We start from the raw sequence: 26911 nt of genomic DNA on the forward strand, positions 1-26911 counted from the left end.
GTGCTAGGTGAGCGCTTTACCACTGAGCCACAATCCCAGCCTCTCTTATAGATTATTTGACTGTGATAATAATCACAAATTGTTCAGGAAAGTTATGTGAAGTTTACATAACTGTTACTAAGTGAGTGTTTTATTGAGAAACTAAGATGGCCAGTGTTAAAACTGTAACAATTAGGTTACATGTTTTCTATTATGATGTATCTAGTCTAAGTATTAATTTTTAATCATGTTATTTTGGATATAATTTGATTTTAATAATGACATAATTCATGTCTGAGATGAATTTAACAATTTAACTTAAAACATTTAAACTCAAAGTAATTTATAATATATGTGTATAAATAAAAATGTTATATTTCTATATTTGCTTTTTCTTTTGTACAGAATACAAGCTACCTTTTGGGTTTAAGGATTCATGACATTTAATATATTTTAGTGTTTTCGATCAATGCATTGACTTTTCTATTCTTGTAATTGGGTGTTTGGATTATTTTTATATTAACAGTATTTATCTGAAGATCTCTTTGCCAGAAAATGCTCAGAAATTGTCTGAATTTTATTGGTTCCTGATTAAAGATGATTAAGAATTTAAAATTATAAATGTAGTCAAAATAAATGTAGTACCTTGTGTACCTTGTTAAGTATTACTGCAGTTTGAGATTAAGCAAATGGAAAACTCTCTAATGAAATACTATTCTTTTGATAAGTTGCCTTGAGTTACAATAAACTTCTGAAGCTTATAAAAAAAATGTGGAATTCCTGTGGGTATGTTACTTAGGCTGTTAGTTTCCAAGTCAACTTTTGACTCATGAACGTAATACTTCTTTTTACACTATAGCTCTGTATAGCATGGCAAATGAAACTTTCATTCTTAATCTGGGGATTAAACCTAAGGATTTCTGGGGCTGGGGTTGTGGCTCAGTGGTAGAGCGCTTGCCTAGAAGTGTGAAGCCCTGGGTTTGATCCTCAGCACAACATAAAAATAAATAAATAAAAGAAAGATATTATGTCCATCTCCAACTAAAAAATATTAAAAAAAGAAACCTCTAGGGATTTCTGACATATATGCATATCTTATATATACATGAACACACACATATGCATATACATATGTATCGGTATATATAATGCATATAGCCTATTTTTTTTCTCCTAGTCTTTGTTATACTTTGTCCTATATATAGATACTTCCTTTTGCCTTTATCTAAGCTCTTCTTCTATCTTTCATATAAAAATAAAATTTATTAGTTAAGTATATTGTTTTCATTTATTTGTTAACATACGGTTATCACATGTACTTGCTTCTCATGATGCACACTGTTAATGCTGGCAAGATGGCTCCAAAGGAATGTGGATGAGAATGGATATCTCTGCTCTTGGGAAATCAACTCTGGGTTTTGTTTATTTTTTGGGGTGGGTGGGTGGGTGGTGGTGGTGGTGATTGAATCCAAGGCCTCACACATGCTAGGCAAGTGCTGTATCAGCTGGGTTGTTATATCCTCAGCCTTTGGGAAACCAACTCTGAATGTGAACTCTGATTACTAGGGCTATAGGAGGTACAAAAATGAACAAACCATAGGTTCCCCCCCCCCCTTTATATGGATATGGCTTATAGCCTGTCTGAAGAAACAGAAGAGTAGAGTTGTTTAAAAAACAACCTCCCGGGGAGGCTGGGGTTGTGGCTCAGTGTTAGAACATGTACCTTACACATGTGAAGCACTGGGCTTGATTCTCCATACCACATAAAAAAAAATGAGTAAAGGTATTGTGTCCATCTACAACTAAAAAAATATTAAACAAACACCTGTAAAGTTGCTGTAAATGAAATTGCATCTACAAATTTCCTTTTTGCTGCCCTTCACTAAATGAGGGACTCACAGACCAGCTTTCTAAGTATTATTGCTTTTTCCTTTTATGCGTCTAAAAACGATATCACTGAATGGAAAATTTAAAGCATAATTTAGTTCCTAACTCAGAATAATATAAAATTCTTTTTAGAATCTGCAGCTGTTTAGTCATTAGACTTGTTATAGTATATCCTTTTCCCAGCTAAAATCAGACCTTCAAATCCATACCCCCATTATCCAAAAATAGAGAATTTGATGGTTCTGGTAAGGTTTACACTGTAGGATTATATGAATGGATTGTTATAAAATTCATATTATAGTTAAAAATATGTTATTTTCCCTATTGTACCTGTTATATATACAATAATCATGCCAATATATTTTTGCATACCTTTAACATTTTAGTGGAATGCTTGTAAAAATGTAGAAATCGGGTCTGTGTGGTTACTCATGCATGGCTCTCTTTGATTACTTTAAGCATAGATTGGGTATCTTTTTTTAGAAGGTTAGCTGTGGGTGTATATAATAAGTCAGCATATTGCGTATTTGAAGAGGTATGAAAAGAATCACTGTTTTAATCTGTGTACTGCTGTAAGAGTTTAGAGGTCAAATTTATAAAGTGTATGTCTTGTCTTTTGTGAACACAATATGATGTTGGGCTGTTCTAGGCCAAAGACCATACTTCTTAATTTACTGAAATAAATGCTGTCCAATTAAAAAAGAAAAAAAATACAGTCTGTACTCTTTTTGATAGCTTTATTTATTGTTATGTACACACATTAGCATATATCTGAAAACAGCAATGACTCAACATCTATTTGTGACTCCTTTTGACCACTCACATTGGGAAGGTATTCTGGTTTGGATCTTTACTCTGCAGAGACACATTGTTGATTTTCTTTTTATTGGCATGAGTTTTTTGAAGTGCTTATAAGAGGGGAGGCATGTTTTGTAGGATGCCTTTTGAGTAGATGCCCCGAAAGGTCATGCCCACAATAAGGAAGTTAGAATTGAGTGAGGTGGAAATTTGAAGATTCAGGGGTGGGGATGCAACTCAGTGGTAGATCACTTGCTTAGCATGTGTAAGGCCCTGGGTTTCATCCCAAAACTGCTACAAGAAAATTTTGAAAAAATTGAAAAAGGGAGTGGGGAGAGAAAAGAATAGGGGAGGGTCAATTAGATGGTGAGCAAAGAGAATTTGTATATAGAGAGGTTGGAGGGCAATGTTCATTCAGCCTAGGATAGGGAAGTGTTTCATGTGACTCCTTTCCTATGGCCATAGGATTTCGTTTGCTGGTTTTAAGTGTAGATGGCATATGCTCTTGAGATAGCTAATTATATGAAACTGTGAATAATCCAGTATTAGGGTATATCTTGTAAGTGTGCAATAAGTAAATAGCAATATATAGCACTGACTTAAATTAGAGAACCAAAAATAAAGGATACAGTAGAGAACTGTTGCAGAGTAACAGGGACTTGGTCACTTCAGAGGTATCCAAGGTGATTCCAGTGATTTGAATGTACTAATCTGGAAAGGCAGTGGTATTATTTGTCTGCCTAGAAAACTTATAAAGTCTAAGTTTGGGGGAAGATGTAATGAGTTTAGCTTTAATAATAAACAATAAAAATGGCAACAGAATAAAAAACCTAATACTAATAAATACCACATTAAATACTACCGTATGCTAGACACTCTACTAGATGTTTCAATCCCACAACAATCCTACCCTTATGCCTGTTTCACAGATGAAGTAACCAAGTAACAGAGGGGCTATATAACAAGATCAAGATCAAGTGGCTAGGGGCTATGTCTGTGGCTCAGTGGTAGAGCGCTTGTTTAGCATGTGTGAAGCACCGGTTTCGAGTCTCAGCACCACATATAAATAAATAAAAAGTAAAGGTCCATGGACAACTAAACAATATTAAAAAAAAAATTCCCTTAAAAAAAAAAAAAAGATCAAGTGAACGATGCTTTGGTCTGCCTCCAGAAATAGCAGCCTTGAGTGTAACATGAAGCTGTGAAATGACACAAACCTTCCAAGAGATAGTGCAGAGCAGAAATTAGGGGCTATTTAAATTGGTGAGACTAGGGGCTGGGGATGTGGCTCAAGTGGTAGCATGCTTGCCTAGCATGTGTGAGGCACTGGGTTCGATTCTCAGCCCCACATTGAAACAAAATAAAGATATTGTGTTCACCTTAAAAAAAACTAAAAAATAAATATTAAAAAAATAAATTGGCGAGACTAAAAAGAGAGGCAAGCAGACCCTTTAAAAGCTAGGAGACCTGGGCACAGGGACTTGGGAGGCTGAGGCAAGAGAAATCTCAAGTTCAAGGCCAGCCTCAGCAACGTAGTGAGACCCTGTCTCAAATGTAATAAATAAATAAATAAATAAAAAGGGCTTAAGATATAGCTCAGTGGTAAAGTACCCTGGTTCAATCCCCAGCACTGTTTTCCACAAAAAATTTCATGATGATAAGGATTAAGAGATGAGCAACTCCTTTTCATTTAAAAAGGCCATTTATTAATGACCTCTAAGTAAAATAATGTGTTTAATACCAGATCACAAGTTAAGAAGAAGAAAGTTAGAGAAAATCTGGAATGTGCCATTTTTCTATTCTGAGTGTTAAGAAATTGAGACTGAGAATACTAGGCAGTGTAGACTAGATTAAATATTCACTAGTCAGAAATAACCTATATTTCCCCTTTGCAGTTTATTACTCAGTTGTCACAATTCATCATTTGCTGTAAGGCTTCATTTTTAGTACACATTATACATTTTGGATTACTGATTCCTCTCTTTTTTTCTAGATTACTTTTGTTTTTCTGCCAAAAAAACAGAATGAGGATTTGGTTACTTTTTTTCTTTGGTACAGGAATTGAACCCAGGGGCACTTAACTACGGAGCCACATCTCCAGCCCTTTTTGGGCTCAGGGTCTCACTGAGTTATTTAGGGCCTTGCTAAGTTGCTGAGGCTGGTTTTGAACTCCTCCTGCCTTAGCCTCCCCAGCTGCTGGGATTATAGGTGTGTGCCATGGCACCCAGCTGGTTACTACTACTTCCTACTTTCCTTCTTTAACAAACATTTATTTTATTCATTCTTTTTCTTTTCTTTTTTTTTTTTTGAGTACTGGGGATTGAATTCTGGGACACTTAACCATGGAGCCACATCTCCAGCCCTATTTTATATTTTATTTAAAGACAGGGTCTCAGTGAGTTGCTTAGTGTCTTGCTTTTGCAGAGGCTGGCTTTGAACTCCTGATCCTCCTGCCTGCCTCAGCCTCCTGAGCCACTGGGGTTACAGGCTTGTGCAACTGTGCCTGGTTTATTCATTCATTTTTATGTGGTGCTGAGGATCAAACCCAGTGCTTCATTCATTTTAGGCCAGCGCTGTATCATTGAGCCACAACCCTGCTTCCTTTTCTCTTTGTTTTGTTTTAGTTTTAGTGGAATCAGGGTTTGAATTAGGGCCTTAAGCATGCTAGTCCATCAATCCATTGTATTGCTGAACTACATCTCCAGCTGTTCCCCCCTGCCTTTTACCCAAGCTATTTTAAGAAGATATCTGAGAAGGGCTGGGCCTGGGGCTCAGTGGCAGAGTACTTGTCTAGCATGTGTGAGACACGGGTTCGATCCTCAGCACCACATAAAAATAAATAAAAAATAAGGTACATCAGCAACTAAAAAATATTTTATAAAAAAGAAGATATCTGAGGAAAAAAAAACAATGAACAATCATCAATTTAACAGGTTATTTAGGGAGATATTTACCTTGGTATGCCTCCTGGTTCCCTTTATCTTCATCATCTTTATCTGGATTTAGTTTTCTGTTTGTTAGTTTTTTACGTAATGGAGTAAGGAAATGGGCATATTAGAATTAGCCAGTACTAACTGACTACACAGAGGCCTTTGCCTCATTCATCCTTTTTTTTTTAATATTTATTTTTTACTTTTAAGTGGACACAATGTCTTTAGTTTACATTTATATGGTGCTGAGGATTGAACTCAGTGCCTCAAGCATGCTAGGCGAGCGCTCTACCACTGAGCCACAACCCCAGCCCTCATTCATCCTTTTTACAGAGACTCAGTTTCTAAACCATCATTTCCCCCTGCATGTCCAGAGGATCAATTGGCCTGGATACTTTTCCAGTTTACTTCATTCAGATCCTTGAGATCATCTTTTTTCCTTCCTCAGGGACCTAATCCCTACTACTCTGCAACAGCTCTCTTCTGTATCCTTTGTTTTCGGTTCTCTCATTTAAGTCCATATTTTTATTGAACACTTATAGTTCTACTTGAAAGTCCCTTTTATGTAAATCATAAAAATATAATTAGTTCAAAGAAGAGAACATTCTTTCTACATCTTAAATGAGTAATTTCATTAGTCTCTGATAACTGTGTTTATAAGATTTATACTAGCTCCCTGGTACTGCTTTTGTTGTTGTTGTTTTTGATTGTGCTGGGGATTGAACCCAGGGCCTTGTGAATGCAAGGCAAACACTCTACCAACTGAGCTATATCTCCAGCCCCAATGCTGCTTTTCTTCAAAACTTCAGGGGTAAAAATGAGTGTGGATTATTTTTCTACAGTTCTGAAATATGTGTGCACTAATGTTATAAGGAAAAGAACTGATTAACGAATTCCCATATAGTATATACTCATTAAGTAGTTGAGTGTAACCCTTTATCAGTTGTTGAAACTGGTGACTGGAAAGTGCATAGTGATCTATTCCTGCTTAAAAAGTAATATATCCAGGTGTGGTGGCACACACCAGTGATCCCAGCTACTTTGGATGCTGTGGATCTCAAAATAAGAATGGCTGGGGATGTAGCTCAGTGGTAGAGCATCCCTGAGTTAAATCCTCAATACCACTACCACCACCACACAAAAAAGTGATAATCCGGCCCTGAAATACTGTATAATTTGAAACAACAGTTCATATTCTATAGTGCTTTTGAGCTTTGATATTTCTTAATTTAAAGGTTCTTTAATATATTTAAAGCATTTTTTCCCCTTTTTGACTACATCTTAAAGTATTATGTTCTAGGCATTACATTATAAACAGAATTCAACCAAATATTTGTTAAAGAAAAATCTATTGATTGCTGAAAAAATATCAGGCACTTAGCTAGGTACTCACTCTGAAAAAAATCAATAAGAGGAAATTCTTTTGAGGAATTTAGTCTAGCATGGATAAACTAACAAATAGGAAGTTTCATTTTCTATTGTCAAGAACCTTAAAATATAGCTTGGGGGAGGTAAATCTGAAAGAAGATGGTAGTTGAAATGATTGTGTGAAATCCTCTCTTTTCCCCCATGTTTTCCTTTAAATCCTTCTTAGGAAACATTCCTGTCATTACTAAAGGCAGGTGGGAAAAAAAGAGCATTTCCCAGAACCACACAAAGATATGAATAGAATTAGGAAGTAGCACAATTGGCTGATGGAATGAAAATGGTATGTTGAGAATCTTTGTTTTACCTCTGAGTAGCCAAATCAGGCCACCACCTATTTTATAAATAAAATTTTGCAGGAATGTGGCCACATTTGTTTGTTTATGTATTTTCTATTGATGCTTTTGCAGTACAATGAAAGAATTAAGTAGTTGCCAAAGAGACTTTGTGACCCACAGAGCCTTTAAAGAAAAGGTTTGCTGACTTTTGATGTTAAGCAAATCCTAAGTAGGAAAATATGGTGGAAATACCATTGGGCTTCAGTGAACCAACAATCTCAAATTTTCTCTTTGGCCTTGGTACTCTTGGAGTCTAAGGAATTAAAGCTAATAATGTGGGGGGCGGGGTTGCCACTGAAAATTACTTTTCCTTTATCTAGATTTGGGTAAATCTTATAAATGTTTGGATAGGAAATTTTGTATTGGTTACCTGTCACAACAGCTGAGCATGGTGACACATGCCTCTAATCCTAGCTACTCAGGAGGCTGAGGTAAAAGGATCACAAGTTTGAAGTTAGCCTGGGCAATTTAGGGAAAGACTATCTCAAAGTAAAAAATAAAAAGGACTAGAATTATGGTTTGGATCTTGAATGTCCCCCAAAGCCTCATGTGTTGAAGGCTTGGTCCCCAGTGTAGCATTGTCTAGAGGTGAGGCTTTTGGGAAATGATTGGATCATAAGAGCTGTGATTTCATCAATGGATTAATGCATTGATAGCTGAATAGACTACTGGAAATGGTAGAAACTTAAGGCAGGTGGGGCATGTTTAGAGGTAGTAAGTCACTGAGGGAGTGCCCTTGGGGAATTTATTTTATCTCTGGCCTGTTTCTCCCCTACCCCACTATCTTTGCCCCTTCTCTCTTTCCCTCTCTCTTGCTCTCTCTGCTTCCAGGTTGCTTGAGCTGAGCAGCTTTCATTTCCCCTCTTCTAAGGTGTGTTTTTTTTTTAGGGGGAGTAGGGAGCATTAGGTATGGAATCTAGGGGCTCTCTACCACTAACCTATATCCCCAGCACTTTTTATTTTAGACAGGGTCTTGCTAAATTATTGAGGCTGGCCTTGACTTGTGATCCTATTGCCTCAGCCTCCTGAGTAGCTGGGATTACAGGCATGTACCACCTTGCTGGCTCCAAGTTGTTTTTCTCAGGTATTGTCACCACACTGCTGGGATGTTGCTCAGTGGTAAAGTGTTCCTGGATTCAATCCCCATTTCTGGAAAAAAAAAAGAAAGAAATTAAAAAACTGTTAGTGCAGAGAAGTGGAATTTGCCAGGGGCTGATCATTTAGAGGCACATACAGTGTATTTGCCCAGCATCCCATCACTGGTGTAAATCAATAGCTCTCTTTCCACCCAAGGACAAACGTACAAAGAAAACAGCTCTCTTCAAGACTGTGAAAAAATTCTTCTGTTCAAGAGAAGGACAAACAAATGTGGGAAGTAAAATTCTTTGGAGAAAAAAACTTGAGATTATCTTCCTAATCTGATTCAAGTGGACATAAATAAGTTTAGAAGACATAGCAATAACTTCTGTCTAAAGTGCCTCTTGTCTTCCAGGCATTGTGCTAACTGCTTTATTTTCATTTCTCCTGAAGTCCTCATAATGACTATAAAAGTTAGAAGGAATTATCCCCCTTTTGCCTGGGGGCTGATGCTCAAATTGGTAATTTCCTGAAGTCCAAACAAGTTAGTTAATGGAGAGCCCAGGAATTAAGCCACATTCTAAGGCCCTTCATCTCTCTTTTTTTTTTCTTCCCTTAATCAAGGCAAAATTTATGTAACATAAAATTAAACATTTCAAAGTCTACAATTCAATGTCACATTACATTCAAAAATGTTGTGCAACAGCCACTTCTTTTGAGTTCCAAAACAGTTTCATCACCTCAAAAGAAAAACCCTGTATTCATTAAGTACACATTACCTATCCCCCCTCCCCCTTGGAAACCACCAATTTGCTTTCTGTATCTATGGATCTATCTGTTCTGTATATTTCATATAAACAGAATCGTACAACATGTGACCTTTTGAGTTTGGTTTACTTCACTTAACATAATATTTTTGAGGTTTATCCGTGTTATGAGCATGTATCAGTACCTCATTCCTTTTTATGTCTGAATGATGTTCTGTGTTCTGTTGTACTATGTGAATGCTTTGTTTATCCTTTTATTTTTGGGGGTACCAGAGAATGAACTCGGGGCACTGAACCACTGAGCCCCATTGCCAGCCCTTTTTGGTATTTTATTTAGAGACAGGGTCTCACTGAGTTGCTTAGTGCCTCGCTCTTGCTGAGGCTGACTTTGAACCCGCAATCCTCCTGCCTCAGCCTCCTAAGCTGCTGGGATTACAGGCGAGCACCACTGTGCCTGGCATCGTTTGTCCATTTTTAGTGGATGGAAATTTGGGTTGTTTCCATCCTTTGACTGTTGTGAATGGGTGCTACTGTGAACCTTCATGTACAAGTGTTGTTTGAGTCTCTCTTTTCACTTCTTTGGAGTATATAACTAGGCGTGGAAATACTAATTCTTACGGAGTTGTATGATTAACTGTGAAACTTTTCCATAGCAGCCACATACCACTATAGTTTCCTATTAGCAGTGTACAAGAGTTCCAGTCTGTCTGCATCTTCACCAACACTTGTTTCCTGATTTTTATATTTTAGCCATCCTAGTGGATGTAAAGTGATATTTCATTGTTTTTTTTTTAAACTAATTTTTTCAGTTGTAGATGGAGAGAAACCTTTATTTACTTATTTATTTATTTTTTAATGTGGTGCTGGGTATTGAACCTCATGCATGCTAGGCAAGAGCTCTACAACCCTCCTCGTTGTGGTTTTGATTTGCATTTCCCTCATTAACAATGTTGAGTGTTTTTTGCACTTGTTGGCCATTTGTTTATCTTCTTTGGAAAAAATGTCTATTCAAATACTTTGTTCATGTTTAAATCAGGTTGTCTTTTTTGTTGAGTTATAGGACTCCTAAATGTAGCTTGAGTACTAGTTTCTCATCAGATGTGTGATTTGCAGGTATTTTTTTCTCATTTTGTAGTGGTCTTTTTTTACTTTCTTGGCAGTATCTCTTAATGCACTAAATGTATTAATTTTGATGAAGTCCACTTAATTTTTTCCTTTCTTGCTTGGGTTTTTAAGAACATTGTCAAATTCAAGGTCATGAAGGTGGTTTTCACTGTTTTTTGAGGAGATAATTCCCCCTTTTACTGGCATTGGCACCCTTGTTGAAAAGTCCCCGGGTCATAGATGTGTGGTTTTTTGTGGTCTCTTTTACTATATTGGACTATGCGCCTGTCTCCATGTCAGTACCACACTGTCTTGATTATTGTAGCTTTGTAGTAACTGAGTCTTCCCACTTTCTTCTCCTTTTTCAATGTGTTTTGGCTACTGAGGGCTCCTTGCAATTCCATATGAATTTGAGGACCACCTTTTCCATTTCTGAGGGGAAAAAAAGCCATTGGAATTTTGATAGGGATTGTATTGAATTCATAGATTGCTTTGGGTAATATCATCATCTTAACTCTGAATTCTTCTAATCCCCAAACATGGAATTTTTTTGATTTATCTAAATTTTCTTTAACTTCTTTTAGCAGTTCTATTTTTTTAGTTTTCTGAATGTTAATCTTTCACCCCCTTGGTTAAATTTATCCCTAGGTATTAATTCATTTGGATGCCATTGTAAATGAAATTGCTCTTTTTTTTATTGTATTGTTTGTTGCTAGGGTAAAAAAGTACTAATGATTTTTATTGTAACAATATATATGTTACATGGAATTTGCCATTTTAACAATTTCTAAGTATACAGTTCAGTGAAGTTAATTGTATTTGCAGTGATGTGTAAATGTCACTATTTCCAAATTCTTTCATTACCCCAGAGACTCTGTACTAATTAAGCAGTAACTCTCCAATTCTCCCTACCCCCAGTACCTAATATTTTTCTGTTCCTTCTACTCCAAAGTAGTACCAGTTTACTTTCTGTCTCTATGATTTTGCCTATTCTAGATTTTTCCTATTACTGGAATAATGCAATGTCCTTTTGTGTCTGGTTTCATTCTCTTAGCATTATGTTTTCAGGGTTATTCCATGTTGTAGTACATATCAGAACATCAATTCTTTTTAAAAAATATTTTTAGTTGTAGATGGACACAATGTGTTTATTTATTTATTTATTTTTTATATAGTGCTGAGGATCAAACCCAGTGCCTCACACATGCTAGGCGAGCACTCCACCACTGAGCCATAAACCCAGCCCAGAACTTCTTTTCTTTATGGCTGAGTAAATTCCATTGTGTGTGTGTGTGTGTGTGTATGTGTATGTGTGTGTGTGTGTATGTGTATGTATGCATGTGTACACTACATTTTGTTTATCCACTCATTTATTGGTGGACACTTGGATTGTTTCCATCTTTTTTTTTTTTTTTTTTTAGTTTTTTTGTAGATGGACACAATATCTTTGATTTTTATTGTAACAATATATATTTTACATAGAATTTGCCATTTTAACAGTTTCTAAGTATACAGTTCAGTGATGTTAATTGTATTTGCAGTGATTGTAATTGTCACTATTTCTCAATTCTTTCATTACCCCAGAGACTCTGTACTAATTAAGCAGTAACTCTCTAATTCTTTTATTTATTTTTATGTGGTGCTGAGGATCAAACCCAGTGCCCCACACATGCTAGGCAAGTGCTCTACCACTGAGCTACAGCCCCAGCCCCAGGTTGTTTCCATTTTTTGGCTGTTGTGAATAATGCTGCTACGAACATTAATACACAAGAATTTAAGTCCTTGTTTTCAGTTCTTTTTGATGTATACCTAGTAGAATTCCTGGGTCATATTCTAGGCGATGATTAACTTTTTAAAGCATACTGTTTTTTGTGTTTTGATCTTGTATTATGTAACTGCTAAATTTGTTTATTATCTCTGATAGTTTTTTGTATGTATATTATCTGTGAAAAATGATAGTTTTACTCATTCATTCCAAATTGGCACCTTTTCTTTCTTTTCCTTGCCTAATTGCTCTGACTAGAACTTCAAACACAATATTGAATAAAAGTGGTGAAAGCAGCCATTTTTGTCTTGTTCCTGGTGTTTGGAGAAGGCTTTCAGTCTTACCATTTAGTGCGCATGATATTAGCTGTGAGTATTCAAAAATACCCTTATCCAGGCATGGTGGTACATACCTGTAGTCCCAGCTACTTGGGATTTTGAGGCTGGAGTATCTCTGGAGCCCACAAGTTCAAAACTATCCTGGGCAACATAGTGAGATCCCATCTTTACCAAAAAACCCCAAAAAAGTCCTTTACTTTATCAGGTTGAGGAAGTTGGAAGTTGTCTTCTATGCAGGGAAAGGTAGGTGGGCAATTCTTATCACAAGCAACTGCTTCCTTCCACCAAGCCTTCCAAGCCTTTTCTCCCAGCCTATGCCATATCTTTTCATTCTTTTAACACTTTGTTAGCAGACAGTAGTTTTTAATTTTTCTTTCTTTTTTTTGAGTACCAGGGATTGAACTCAGGGACACTCAACCACTGAGCCACATCCCCAGCCCTATTTTATATTTTATTTAGAGACAGGGTCTCACTGAATTGCTTAGTGCCTCACTGTTGCTGAGGCTGGCTTTGAATTAGCAATCCTCCTTTCTCAGCCTCCCAAACTGCGTGCATCACCATGCCCGGCAATAGTTTTTAATTTTAATGAATTCCAATTTAACCATTTTTTTCCCCCTTCATGGACTGTCCTTTTGGTGTTGTATCTGCAAACTGATCACTAAACTCAAGGTCACTTATCATGTGTTATACTTTTTGTAATTTTTCCATTATTCTTGGATGTTCTGTTCTGCTTTTTAAAATTCTTCTTCTCTTTACATTTTAGTTTGGGAAGTTTCTATTGATATATCTTTAAGTTTTCTGATTCTTTCTTTGGTTATGTCCAATATACTTGATGAGTCCATTAAAGGCATTCTTCATTTTTGTTAGTGATTTTGATTTCTAGCAGTTTTGTTTAATTCCTCCTTAGAGTGCTGTACGCTTACATTACTGTTCTTGCATAGTGTCTGTTTTTTCATTGAAGATCTTAACATTAAATTCCCTAAATCTTCAATCTGATAATTCCCAAATCTGTGCCATATCTGAGTTTGATTCAGATGCTTAACTTTGTCTTGTCTCTCTGCATGCCTCATTTTGTGTGTGTGTGTGTGTGTGTGTGTGTGTGTGTACGCGCACATATAAGCTGGATATGATGCATTGTGTAACAGGCCTTTAGTGTAAAGTTTTCTGATAAATAGCCAGGAGCTGAGCCATTTTCAATGTTTGTCATGGGCTTTACTTCCCTTTAGTTCTTTTGTTTTATATTTCTTTTTTCTACCCTGTTGTCTTTGGGTTTCCCTAAGCATTCAACTCCGGGGCATTCTACTACTGAGCCACATCCCCAGGGTCTCAGTGAGTTGCTTAGTGCCTTGCTCTTGCTGAGGCTGGCTTTGAACTTGTGATCCTCTGCCTCATCCTTCTGAGAGAGGCTGGGATTCCAGTACCACACCCAGTATTCTTTTTTAAATAGAATCACTTTTTCAGTGACCATCCATTGTTACTGTACTGGAATCCTGTTGAAATGGTGGAAGAGTATGAGGAAGGGAAAATGTTTTGTAATTTCATTCTTATGCCTGAGTTCTCTGGTACACCCTTCAGAAGTGTCTTAGGACTCTCCCTCCTATTTTTCCCCCCTCCTGTTAGTTGAAACAGGAAGACTTGAGGGGCTGTAGTTGGCTTTCTCCTCTTCCCAGGACATAACAGGCTATGTTAATTGTGTTTTTTTGTTTGTTTGTTTTTTGAGTGTTGCTCTTTTTTATGAAGAACATTCTGAGCTTATTTCAAAACCATTACTTTTAGCTGGGGTGGTGGCTCATGCCTGTAATCCCAGAGTCTCGGAGGCAAAGTCAGGAGGATCATGAATTTAAGGCCAGCCTCAGCAATTTAGCAAGTCCCTAAGCAACTTAGTAAGACCCTATCTCAAAATAAAAAATGAAAAGGGCTGGGGATGTGGCTAAGGGGCTAAACACCCCAGGTTCAATCCCCAGTACTAAAAAAATTAAAAATAAACAATGAAAAAACATTGCTTTTTCCCAAAGGAAAAAAATGGTTGCTTTTCAAAATGGTTACTTTTCCCCTCCCCTGACCAAATTAAGTTTTTTTGTTTGTTTAAATTGAATCTTACCCTTGGGCATATTTCAAAGTGGTTACTTTTCCTCAAGGGGAGGAAATTTTCCTTGACTCTTCATAATCAGAACCTAGTTGAGATTCCTGGAAGAGAAGATACAAGAGTATAGAGGACTTCTTTCCTAAATTGGGTCCTTGGGAGTTCTTCTTTGCAGTTTTGTCTTATTTAGCCTTTGTCGAAATTATTGTTTAAATTTTCTTATTGTTATATTATTCTAGTCCCTTCTGCTCCAGGTAAACTTATACAGCTTCACTGTATAATCTTCACTGTATAATTTTCACTGATCTTGGACATAATTCTTTGTATTTGTCCGTTTCTAGATATTAGGAGGCTGGTTTGTCCTGCAACCTCAATTCTCTGATGGGTCTAAGGAAAGTTGCTGTTTTTCAGTTTGTTAGCCCCCCCACCCCTCTTCCTGTAAGGACAGAAATGATAATATCCAAGCACTGTATGTGTTGGAGCTGAAACTAGAGGTCCTATGTTTATATTTTAAAATTGGAAATGTCTTGTCCAGTTTAAAAATAATGTTCTGTAAGAGATTTTCAACTTTCATATGAACCATTTGCTTAGCTGAGATGACTCATCTTCCGTTATTTTCATCCCTTTGAATCTTAGATCTTTGTGTTTTTATGTGCTTAGTAAGAACTTTTCAGAACAAAATATTTGAAAAGCTTAAGAACTTCATGTAGTTCTTGAAAATTGCTAATAACATTACCCTAAATTAACTGGAACTATTTTACCCATTGATTCTTTTTCTCTCACCACCTTGTGTTTTGTTTGCCTGGATACCTGCTATAAACCATGCTAAAGTAGTTCTGGGGATTCTTTGCTTCACTTATTATTTCACCCATTTTGTTTTTGAAGAGTAATTAAATTTCTAAGGCATTTTGAAGCCTCTGGAGAGTAGGCACTGTTCAAATTTGAAAACCTAATGAGAATAAATGGGAAACTCTTGTGCTGCCAATGGTTTATTTTCAATTAACCTTAAAGAATGTATTAATTATAAACTATACATCTTAGTGACTTTAGCTTAATAGGATTACTTTTAGAATCTGTGAAATAGAGGACAGTTTGCCTAAAATGTGTTATTTAAGCAACTGAGAAAGTACTGCGTGTTCTTTAAAGCCTTATAATTTGATTACTTGCTAAAATTTTGCATTTTGGGAGACTTTAGTTCTTATCCTCAAATAATAGTTTTGACAAACCTCAGGCGATTAAGACATTGTAAATTTTGATAACCTTGCCCTTTTTAAAGGGTTTTTTCCCCCCAATTTTATTTTTCTCACTGAATCTACTGTGAGGCATAGTCATTGAACCAAGAAACAAATTAGCCTTTTGATATTTAAAATTGCTCATTAGTTGGCAAAGTCTTATCATGTTTAAGAAATACTTTTCTCTTTTAATTTTCCCAGTTGTTTAAAACGAATATATCTATATCTTAGAATTAAATATTGTTTTGAAGAGAGAAAAAAAATCATGAATATAATTTTAGTATACTAAATAAAAATTGCTTTAAAATGATTGTTTAGAAACAATTTGGTTGAAAATAATAATAATAATTTTTTTTTTTGCCATGTAATAGTCAATTATCTGTGGCCCATTTTAAGGTAAGATCTATTTGTCTAACATGCTCTGAATTACAGGCAGAAACCTTTTACTCTGCTTTTGCTTTGAGATCATTTTTAGAAAGAAATTTGGGGCATAGGGAGGAAATGTATGAAAACCATCAGGTCCTCAGTAGTTACCTGGTTAGGTGTTATGCATTATGTCAGGTTCCATTCACCCTTGGCAGATCAGCAGATAGTAAGTATCAGGGTTGTTCCTCCTATAAATGTTGATTTTTTTTTTTTTTAATAAAGCTCTTTATACAATATCCTAGAAGAAACTCACAAGAATGAACACAGTGTATTAGTAGTTTAGTTTTAACAAAACCAAAAAGAAGTAGAAAAATAAAACCTCCATGTGTTAACAATTCCACTGAAGGTAAATGGTCTACGTTTAATAAATATTTGAATTGAGAAAGTATTAATAAATATTTGAATTGATATGGGAATTAGAGGTCAGGTAGGGACCTGACCTCTAATTCCCATATTATGAGGGAGCAGGAGCTCCTCATTTGTTCTGATCTTGTCACTTCATTGCTGCTGGGGCTGGCAGCTACCCTTGGAAATTGACACTTCATTCACTAAAGCATTCAGAGCCGTAGTGCCAGGATTTGATTGTCTGTTCCTTTCCCAGAGACCGTCAGGACCAGCCCCATTGTTCTTGGCATCATCTTCTAATTTTTTTTCTTTCTGTTTAAAAAAATATTTATATTTTATTTATTTATTTTTATGTGGTGCTAAGGATTGAACCCAGCACCTTGCATGTGCTAGGCGAGTGCTGTACCACTGAGCCACAACCCCAGCCCCCATCTTCTATTTTTTTATTCACCACCAAAACTCAGTGGTCATCCCTTAGCACAGAATACTCATCCCTGTACTTACTGCTCTGTACATCTCTCACTGTGATCCACTTTCCCCCCCGACCTTCCCACTGTTCCCTAGAGCTCCTGAGCAGCCATTTAGAATTTCTCCCATGGCCTCAGCTTCACTGTATAATCTCGCTTTTTGCCCCTGGGCTTCTCTGCTGCTAAGTGGATGCTTGAGGTAGTTCCCCCCTGTGGCACAGTCTCAGACTATGCTGCCTCTTCCTCTGCCCACTGCCTGGTAGTTGCACCATCTGCCTTTTAGTTCTATGAATACAGTGAGTTCTTCCCTTAAAGTCTTTCCATACATGGCTGCTTTCACATGCAGCAGCACTTTTCCTACGCTGTGCTTGGCCTACTATTCAGTCTGGTTTGGGTTTCTCTATCAGGGTTTCCTCGTTGTTTTCTTCTTGGCATTTATTTAAATTTGCAACTGTATATTCACTTGCTTACTTGGCTTTTTCCCTTAGTTCTAAGATGCACGTTTCTTGCCCACATTTCTGAAATTGGGATGTATCTTAACACTGGATGCTTTGTTTCTTTCTGAATGGCAAGTAAAATTATGGTTTATCCTACAATCCGTTATGTCTTAGATGTAATAAAGTACTGCACTTTTAACTATCTGTTTCTTCCAGTTAATTCCCTACAAGTATAGGAATTCTGTGTTACTCACCAGTAGGAACCAGTGCCTTGTATAGTCAGTACCTGGCACCTAGTAGGCACTGAGTAATATAATGATTGAATGAATATCATCATTTATTTGGGAGGTGTTGGTTCTAATTCTTCTGAAGATGTATCAGAGATATGTGAGTGTGATTCATTAATATACTAAATAATTGAGATGTTATTTATTTATTTATTTTTTTTAACAACTGAAAATCAATTTATTAAAACAGTTGACTTAGGCATCTGCAATGGTGACTTCGACTTCCACTCCTGGTTCAATACTGATGGAAGTAATCTGTTTAACAATCTCAGAAGGGCTGTGCAAGTCAATGAGTCGCTTGTGTGTTCTCATCTGGAAACGATCCCATGTCTTGGAACCTTCACCACAAGGTGTTTTTCTTGTAGTGATCCTCAAAGTCTTCGTAGGCATGCGAACAGGTCCTTTCACTTTGAGATTCTTTTCCTTTGCACCTCTGATCAAGTCAGCACACACTTTCTCGAGCGACTTCACGTTGCGGCTGGTAAGGGTAATTCTGATTCGATGAATCGCCACCTCTGGTTCCACGGGTGTCTTTCCGGTGTCTTTAAATGCCATGGCTGCGGCGCAGCTTCCTGACCGACTTGTTCCTCGGCAAGAGTGAACAGCGGTGAGTCAGGAGCAGAAGCGGGCAGAGGACTGCTCCTCCGCACCAACAACCGCGTCGCTCTCTAAAAGGAGATGTTATTTTTGAACATTGTTTTATCCTGGAGTTGAAGGAGACCTTGAGTTTATTTGTTTTGTTCCCCCATTTATGTATTGTGTCCCATTAGAGATACATGTACATGCTTGTGCAGGAGTACTTAACCATGTGTGAAAATGAATCCACATATGCTTTTACCTGGTGCCAGCTATTTTCTTTCATTAGGGAAAGCAGTGAGGAAGGTATCAAAGAGTAGCAGACTTTTAAACTTTAGGCAGTTTTTACTCAGAAGCTTATTTTTCTGTTTTATTTCATCCTCCAAGGAGTGCATTCACTTGACACATCCGCTTCTTTTTAAGTGAAAGAATACAGCAAACAAGCAACATGCATGTTTTAGTCAGCTTTTTTTGCTGCTGTGACCAAAAGACCAAGAATGATTTTAGAGGAGCAAAAGAGTTCATTTAGGGCTTGTGGTTTCAGAGGTCTCAGTCCATTGATGGCCAACTCCACTGATCTTGCTGAAGATGAGGCAGCCACACCACAGTGGAAAGGTATGGCAAAGGAAAGCAGCTCAGGACCTGATGATCAGGAAGCAGCGAGAGTCTAAGCTCTGCTCAACGGGGGCAAAACACACACCCCAAAGTATGACAGTGAGTGATTGGAGGGCCTTAGGCCATCTCCCAGATAAGGTTTAAGCCTACTTTACAGCTGGAGAGGGAAGTCATGGTTCTTAGTTCTTTTCATTTTCTGAATCCTGCTCCTTCTATGACTAGTCTTTCTCAATCCCTCACCTGTACTTCTGGTTCCTGTAGATCATATCTGTGTAGGTGCCTACACTCTTGTATCTCGTGTATGTATTCTTTGTGATGTAAAAAGAAGAGAAGTTGAACAAACAAACAGGAGAGGTTCAAGGTTGCCCAAAGTGATGATGTCGATGTAGAGATACACTTGTAAGAAATTAAAATAAAGAAGTTCAGTATGACATTGAAGAACACCAGAAGGTGAAGATGCAAGGGGAGATTGTTGCAATCCTATACCATCTGTAGGTTCTTTGGGTGGCCTTCCTGATGCTCATCCATTGGTACATCTATGGATTCAGCGTGAGTGTGGTTTACACTTGCATGCAAGACTCCTGCCCACATCAGGCATCCTCTTCATGCTGGTGGTGTCCCTGGTGTCAATTGCTTTTAACATCATTAAGTTCTGTTTTATTTAAGAGTATTAAGGATCATGGGAAAGATCAGGGAGTGATCTTTACCATGATACAGCTGGTCAGCAGAGTTCTTCCAATAGCTCCTCATCAACTGTTTTTTTCCACCATGCCTTCTCTTTGGGATTAGATGTTTGCTTAAAAAGAGAAATAGCTCTTCCTGCCACAGTTGCAGTGAGCAAAACCATGCCAGTTACAGTGCATAGCAGGATCAAAGGGAGCAGGCAGTTTGTGTCACTTGTGACTTGCATTCAATATCCTTTGCTTTCCCTGCTGATAATAGAATTATTGAAAAGAATAGAAAAAAGCCCTAGATACTGGGCATTATTCATTGTAGACCAGCAACTGTCCTGTAGAACCAGCAGTCCTGCCAGCAGCATCCTAATGACCCAGGCATCAAGATTTGTGATCATGTCTCCTCAATCACCAAAGAGAAGGCAGGTGCAATAGAAAGTATACCTTTGCTCTAGTGCAGATGGTGCTCCACAGCCTTAGGTTGTGAGACCTAGCAGATACAAAGACATTAGATCAACAGGATTCGTTGGGGGTGTCTAGAATAGAGTGGGGAGACATGGATTAGGTATTTGAAGTGATTGATGCGGGCTTGGGTATGTAGCTCGTTGGTAGAGCGGGCATGCACGAGGCCCTGGGTCCAATCCCTGCTGTCACAAAAATAAATAAAATGATCCACTTCAAGAACTTTAATCCCAAATAAAAGTCATATTAAGTGGTATATCAATAAGGGCCTTTTCTCTCCCGTATTCCCCTAAAATGGTTCAGTGTATGTAAGGGATTTGCCATGTATCAGTATAAACAGGTACAGTGTAAACTCATCAACAGAGACGTTAAAATAATACACAACCCCTGTTCATATTCAAGCCTTTCTCTTGGAATTTGTGATGTGGGCCAACACTATGTTTACATTACATAATTACTATAAAAGATCTTTTTTTTCCTCCCCTAAAATATTTCCCCCATACATCATATTATGTATAATAGTTCTGTTGTTTATTATTAGAGGGTTTTTTTCTTTTTTTCTCTTTTGTAGACTATAGCAGTGACCCTATTGCTTATACTCCTTCTGAAATGTAATCATGCTCAAATGATACAATTTTAGTACTATAAGCAGTACTCATTAATGTGAGAAACTTAAAAAGAAATGCTTAGAGCTGGACTGTTAAATGTGCTTACATGAATTTGGCAGTAACTGATATTTCTTAACTTTGTTCTACTTATTGCACATTAATTCAGATCTTGTATTCTGCTAGGAGTTTGGCAGCCTATCTTTTGGGATGACTGGCATTTTTGATGTTTGTACTAAGATTTTATTTGGAAAGCAAGAGAGGTTAAGGGAGGTTTGAGCAGTACCTGTATGACTAATTCATTTGAAATGTATAAAGACATCTTAAGTTTTTACAGTGCCTTTGTTAAAGCTTATCACAGATGATTGGTGAAAATGGCTGAGCTTCATACCTTTGTTCTTGCACGACAGCTGCATACACTATTTTGTACAATGAGAAATACTAATTTGCTTACCATTTGATGTTAAACGACTGTCACGTTCAGCTTCATTGCATGCAGTGCAGACCTAGTCTAGCATATCCTGTTCTAGAGAGTTCTTTATTCAATAAAATTTCTAGAGAGAAACCTGCATGTATGCTACCTCTAGAAGCTTCTGTCTATACTGAACTTTCCTAATCTTGAACTCTTTGTTTGGTGCATCTTAATTTAAGCAAAATATACCAGAATAAGAATTTTAGGAATGGAATTGCAGTGAGCACATGACAGAAAGTTTTGGTATTCGCATCTTTCAATGTAGAAGAATCACAGACCTATCTGCTCTTTATCAGAAGGTGGTATGTGTGTAGTGTTCCCCCGTCCCCCAAACTGGTAGAGGACACAAGGACAGCTCAAACCTGGCAATCCATAGCACCTTGCTCTGGCAGATTTTTAGATAATATCATTTGGAAAACCTATCTTCTGGTCAAACGTTGAGTCAGATTTCCTTCTCACAAACCATTTTGTGCCTGCCTAGCATGCATGAGTCCCTGGGTTCAATCCCTAGTACCACAAAAAACAAACAAAAAACTCCAGTTTTACTCTCTTTTCCTTCCTTCCCTTTTTCTTTCTTTTTATTTTCCATCTTAATTTATATTGCTTAGGAGTATATCAGTTTGTATTGTATTCTTCATAATCCAGCTAGGTATTATAATAGGCATATAGAACTTATTACAACCCTTTATTAAAGAATTTTATCACTCAGGCAAAGTATAGGAAACTTGCTTTCATTTAGATTCCTTTACCCTCCCAACTTGAAAAAAATATATATATGTATAAAATATTTCCCATATGGCCTCCACTGGTACCATCCTGCAGAGGATTGGACAGGCTCTCTACTGAGCCATTCCTGGCATGGATGGGGCCAGGTTTCACTGTTCGATTTAGCTGGAGTAGAGTGATGATTCTGCATTTTAAAATTTCATTTTATTTTCATACATTGAACACCACATTAAATTAATTTATAATTTTTGCTTCATTTGTCAAATATGGTTATCAAACTCATGAGAGAAAGCGTAGTCCTGTATCCTCCACCCTTTGTGTAGTTTGTGATGTTCTTTTTTTCTTAAGTTCCAAGCCTCTTTGGTTATCATTTGTTTTCTGTTTAGAAAGCTTCCTGTAATCATTCTTTAAGGGTAGGTTTGCTAGCAACTCCTCTTGGTTTTTCTTCTTCTGAGAATATCTTTATTTCCCCTTCTTTCCTAAAGGATATCTTTGGCTAATACAGAATTCTTGGTTGACAGTTCTTTTCTTTTAGCACTAAAAAATTGTTGTACCACTTCCTTTTGGCTTCTGTGGATTCCGATGAGAATGCACTGTCATTCAAATTATTTTTCTCCTACAGGTAGGAAGCTGTCCTTGTATTTTAGACGTTTTGAATATGATGTGTTTTGGTAAGGATTTCTTTAGGTTTATTCTGTTTGGAATTTGCTCAGCTTCTTGAATCTATAGGTTTGTCTTTTGCCAAATTTGGAAGTTTTCCAGTCATTAATTCTTTGAATGTTTTTTCAGGTCTGCTCTGTTTGTCCTCTCTTTCTGGGAATCCAGTGACTTAGGTCTTTTGTTATAGTTCTACACAGCCCCTGAGGCTCTGTTCATTTTCCCCCTATTTCCTCTTTGTTTTTAAGATTAGATCATTTCTATTCTACCTTTTAAGTTCCTTGATTTTTTTTTCCTCTGCCTTCTTCATTCTGTTGTTGAGTCCACATATTAAGTCTTTTATTTTAGTTATTATACTGCATTTTTTATTTCATGAAGTTTTTTTGTTTTTTGGTTCTGGGGATTGAACCCAGGGGCACTCGACCACTGAGCCATATTCCCAGCCCTTTTTTGTATATTTATTTAGAAATAGGATCTCACTGAGTTGCTCAGGGCCTTGCTAAGTTGCCGAGGCTGACTTTGAACTCGTGATCCTCCTGCCTCAGCCTCCTGAGCTGCTGGGATTATAGGCATGTGCCACTGTGCCCGGCATGAAGTGTTTTTTTTTGTTTGTTTGTTTTTGTTATTTTGTTTTTTAATCTCTTTTCACTGAGAGTTTTTTTTTGTTGTTGTTGTTGTTGTTCAAGTGTGTTGGTAATTGTTTATTGAATCATTTGTATGATGGCAGCTTTGAAATATGTGTCAGATAATTCTGACTTCTTCATAATCTCTGTTGACATATCTTTCTTCGCAGGGGTATTAGGGATTGAACTCAGGAGCACTTTACCACTGACCTATATCCCCAACCCTTTTTATGTTTTATTTTGAGATAGCATCTAGCTAAATTGCTGAGGCTTATCTTGAACTTTCCATCTTCCTGCCTCAGCCTCCCAATCACCAGGATTATGGGCATATGCCTCTGCACCTGACAGTTGACATTTCTCAATATTCTTTTCTGCATGCTGAGATTTCCTCTCTCTTCGTATAACCAGTGGTTTTGTATCAAAACCTGGACATTTTGAATATTATGTTATTAGACTCTGGATATTTAATCTTCTGTTTTGTCTGTCTCTCTCTCTGACACCACTCTGACAAGGAGGGTATACTAGGTAAAGATGGAAGTTCAGTTTCCTCATTCCACCTCCATTGACACCCACTGAGATGAGAATACTTATTACTGCTTGCTGTGGGTGGAAGCTCTGGGAGTGCCTTATTACTGCTTCCCACATGGCCTCCACTGGTGCCATCATGGCAGAGGTTTGGATAAGCTCTGTGTTCACCCATTGCTGTCATGGATGGGGCCACAGCTTTCACTGTTCTTTTTGGTTGGAGTAGAGTGGTTATTACATATTTAAGTTTTCAATCTTGCTTGGCTTCTCCTTTCCTGTTCTTTTAACTAAGGAGAGCAAACTTACTGGGGCTATTTTTTTGTTTGTGCCCAGGGCATTTCGTGGTTACTTTGTGAAGTAGTTTTATTAGAGTTGCTTTAAAATCCTCATCAGATAATTCCAGCATCTGCTTTATCTCAATGTTGCTGTCTCTCAGTTGTCTTTCCTCATTCAAGTTGTGATTTTTCATGGTTAATGATGAGTGACTTTTGAAGTCTTTAAATTTTTTTAATTTTAGATAGTATGAGAATCTGGATCATATTTAATTTTTTTAAAGCAAACAGCTACACTATTGAGATATAGCATGAGGGCCGGCTCGGTGTGTGTGTTTGGCTTCTAGTTTGGCCCCATCAATACAACTTCTGCAAAAGTGTTGAGAGGTGGAGTGGATGTTTAACTCCTCATGGCCCCATGAACATCTTTCCGGTGGAACTGGACCACTGATTCTCACTGCTTTTTTGCCTCTGCTCTGTCCTACAGACAATACCCTGGCAGGGGAGCCTAATTGTTGCCATCTGATGGGAGAAGGAAGATCAACTCCCTGTTGAGTGCCTCCTGCTTTGCGCGCGCTTTGTGTGTGTGTGTGTGTGTTTCCTACTTAGCCCCACTGAAACTTCAGTGGGACTGGTGCAGTTTTTCCATTGGTGTTTGCCTGGGAAGGGTAGATAATGTCCCAAAGATTTTCTGTTATTGGTCCTTTGGCTGGGAGAATGGACTTTCCTTAGAGCTTTTTTGTTATTTACCTGTTTGTAGTTCCAGGTAGGCTGCTGTTGGATTTTGTATGGGAGACAATAAGGAAACCCATGGAATTCACCATCATTTTGTTCCTCAAGCTCTGAAGTCTTTAGATAGTCTGTACATTTTCCCATCTTGTCCTCTTGCGCTTGTTTTGTATATTATGCCCAGAGATTTTTAGTTTGTTTTTGTTTTTGTTTTAATGTGGTGCTGAGGATCAAACCCAGTACTTCACATGTGCGATGCAAGCGCTCTACCACTGAGCTATAATCCCAGCCCCATAATTTTAGTTTTAAGAAGAAGGACCTGAGAGAAATGGGGCTACTCCACCCGGACCAGAACTAGAAATTTCCATGTGTGTGTGTGTTTAATATATAAGAACATTTAAAAATTATTCTGCAAATAACATTTTATATGATGATAATATTACTTCATTCTTCAAATATACTATGCATCAGGCACTGTGATTGACCCTTGGGACTAAAGATACGACTAAGACATAGTCCTTATTTTGTAATCTATAGTTTTGTGAGTTCAGTGATCTGTGAAATAAACTTAGTTTGCTTGTGATGTTGGCAGAAAACACAAGTATTTTACACCTGTTTTTGTAATGTTGGGGATTGAACCCAGGACCTGGCACACAGTTTTTTATTTTAGAAATAAAACTAAATCTAGGGCTGGGGATATAGCTTAGTTGGTAGAGTGCTTGCCTCTCATGCACAAGGCCCTAGGTTCAATCCCCAGCACTACACACACACATACACACACACACACACACACGCACGCACACACACACCAAAAAAAAAAAAAAAAAAAAAACCCAAATAAAAAGAAGAGGAGAAAAATAAAAAAAACCCACGAAACTAAATCTAGCTCTATTCTATCAGGGTTATGGCATTATCAGAGCTTCTTCCCCTCCTGTTGGCTAGTATAAGCCTCCTTTGGTTTTGAGCTACCAGACAAATGGGGAGGAGGCATAGTGCTTTGAGTCTTATGGTTACCTTGGTTCCATTCTGGTTACCATTTAAGTCCTGGGGCCAGTAGCTGCTATCCAGTAGGCAGTGCTGCCCTGGACCCAGCTCCCCAGGTCATGTGCTAGTGAACAGGCAGAAGAAACCTCAGAAGTACCACCTCTTAAGAGTTCTGGACCCCTTCTGCTGCATGCAGGAACCGCAGCCCCATGGCCCACCTAGTCCTTGCAGAACTCCATCTCTTCATAGTCTATTGGACGGAAGTTCAGCTCTACTGCTGCTGTAAAGCTGAGCTCACAAATAACTGTCAAGACTTGTAGCTACCACCCCACCCACAAGGGTAAGAGGAACCAAATCTTAGGAACTCAGCCCTATGGCTCCCTGAATTTCTTTGGAAACTTGCTTTTGATGATTTGGGAATGCACAAAAGTTAAAGCATTTTAACTATCATTTTATCTCCTTGATAAGGACAGTGATAAGGCTAATGACATTTATTTGACTTGTATCTTCTCATTTAGTCTTAATGGTAATCTCAGGAATATACGATATTATTAACAGTCACAGTTTTCCCAACAAGGAGATTGAGGCACAGAGAGGTTAAGTAAGTTCCTATGGCAACTCACTCAAGTCATAGTTGGTGAAGCCAGGATTTCAATTTAGGCAGTCTGGCTCCAGAGTTGAAGTCTTTACCCTTTCTTTGGAGGTGAGGCAACCTTTTGAGTTTCACCTTGCTATATGATTATTTGAGATCAAGAGTGATCATGTATCTGCAAGAAGTGTTTCTGACTTCTAAAAGGTATTAAGCAAAAGTAACAAGAATGTTTCTAACTGGAAACAATTTTTTTTTGTTTGTTTTCTTTCTTAGAAAACCATGTAGATGGACTTGGCTGGCCACAAGAGTATGAAAAATAGCTTACACTCTCAACTGTATGGAATACAGTTCTCTAATAAAAAATTTTTTTTTGATTTGTTCCTTTAAGTAGGACATAATGATTTTATTAGAAATCTGTACATTTCTGTTCAATTGTTTAGAGCTCAATATAAAATATAACAGTTTATTTCTGGTTATGCACATTTATTATAGCATCTTTCTTCATACATTTGTGTTAATTTCTATCTTTTTAGCTTCCCCTTTGCTCAAATACAGCTAGTAGAATAACTAGAAGGACATGATTCACAAGTCATTATGTCATTTATCCATGCCAGTAGATTTAAATTCTTTAGGGACTTATTGTAAAGCAATTATAGAGGAGCCAAGTTCCTCTGTTCAAAAAGGATTCATGCTGCCCTTTACTTGTTTTTTCAG

The 26911-nt window shown here is 37.4% G+C and overlaps 2 protein-coding genes across 2 annotated transcripts in view; one reads left to right on the top strand and one right to left on the bottom strand.

Moving 5' to 3' along the window:
- Positions 1 to 26911, top strand: part of Cdkl5 (cyclin dependent kinase like 5) — a 169996-nt gene that overhangs the window by 62769 nt on the left and 80316 nt on the right. The window lies entirely within an intron of this gene.
- On the bottom strand, positions 17862 to 18355 carry LOC114086151 (small ribosomal subunit protein uS10-like). Its single transcript, XM_034635327.2, has one exon. The coding sequence runs from the start codon at positions 18238 to 18240 to the stop codon at positions 17881 to 17883; it is 360 nt and encodes a 119-aa protein (XP_034491218.1). The 5' UTR covers positions 18241 to 18355; the 3' UTR covers positions 17862 to 17880.

This window comes from Marmota flaviventris, chromosome X (genome assembly GCF_047511675.1).
Source record: "Marmota flaviventris isolate mMarFla1 chromosome X, mMarFla1.hap1, whole genome shotgun sequence".
Lineage (NCBI taxonomy): Eukaryota > Metazoa > Chordata > Mammalia > Rodentia > Sciuridae > Marmota > Marmota flaviventris.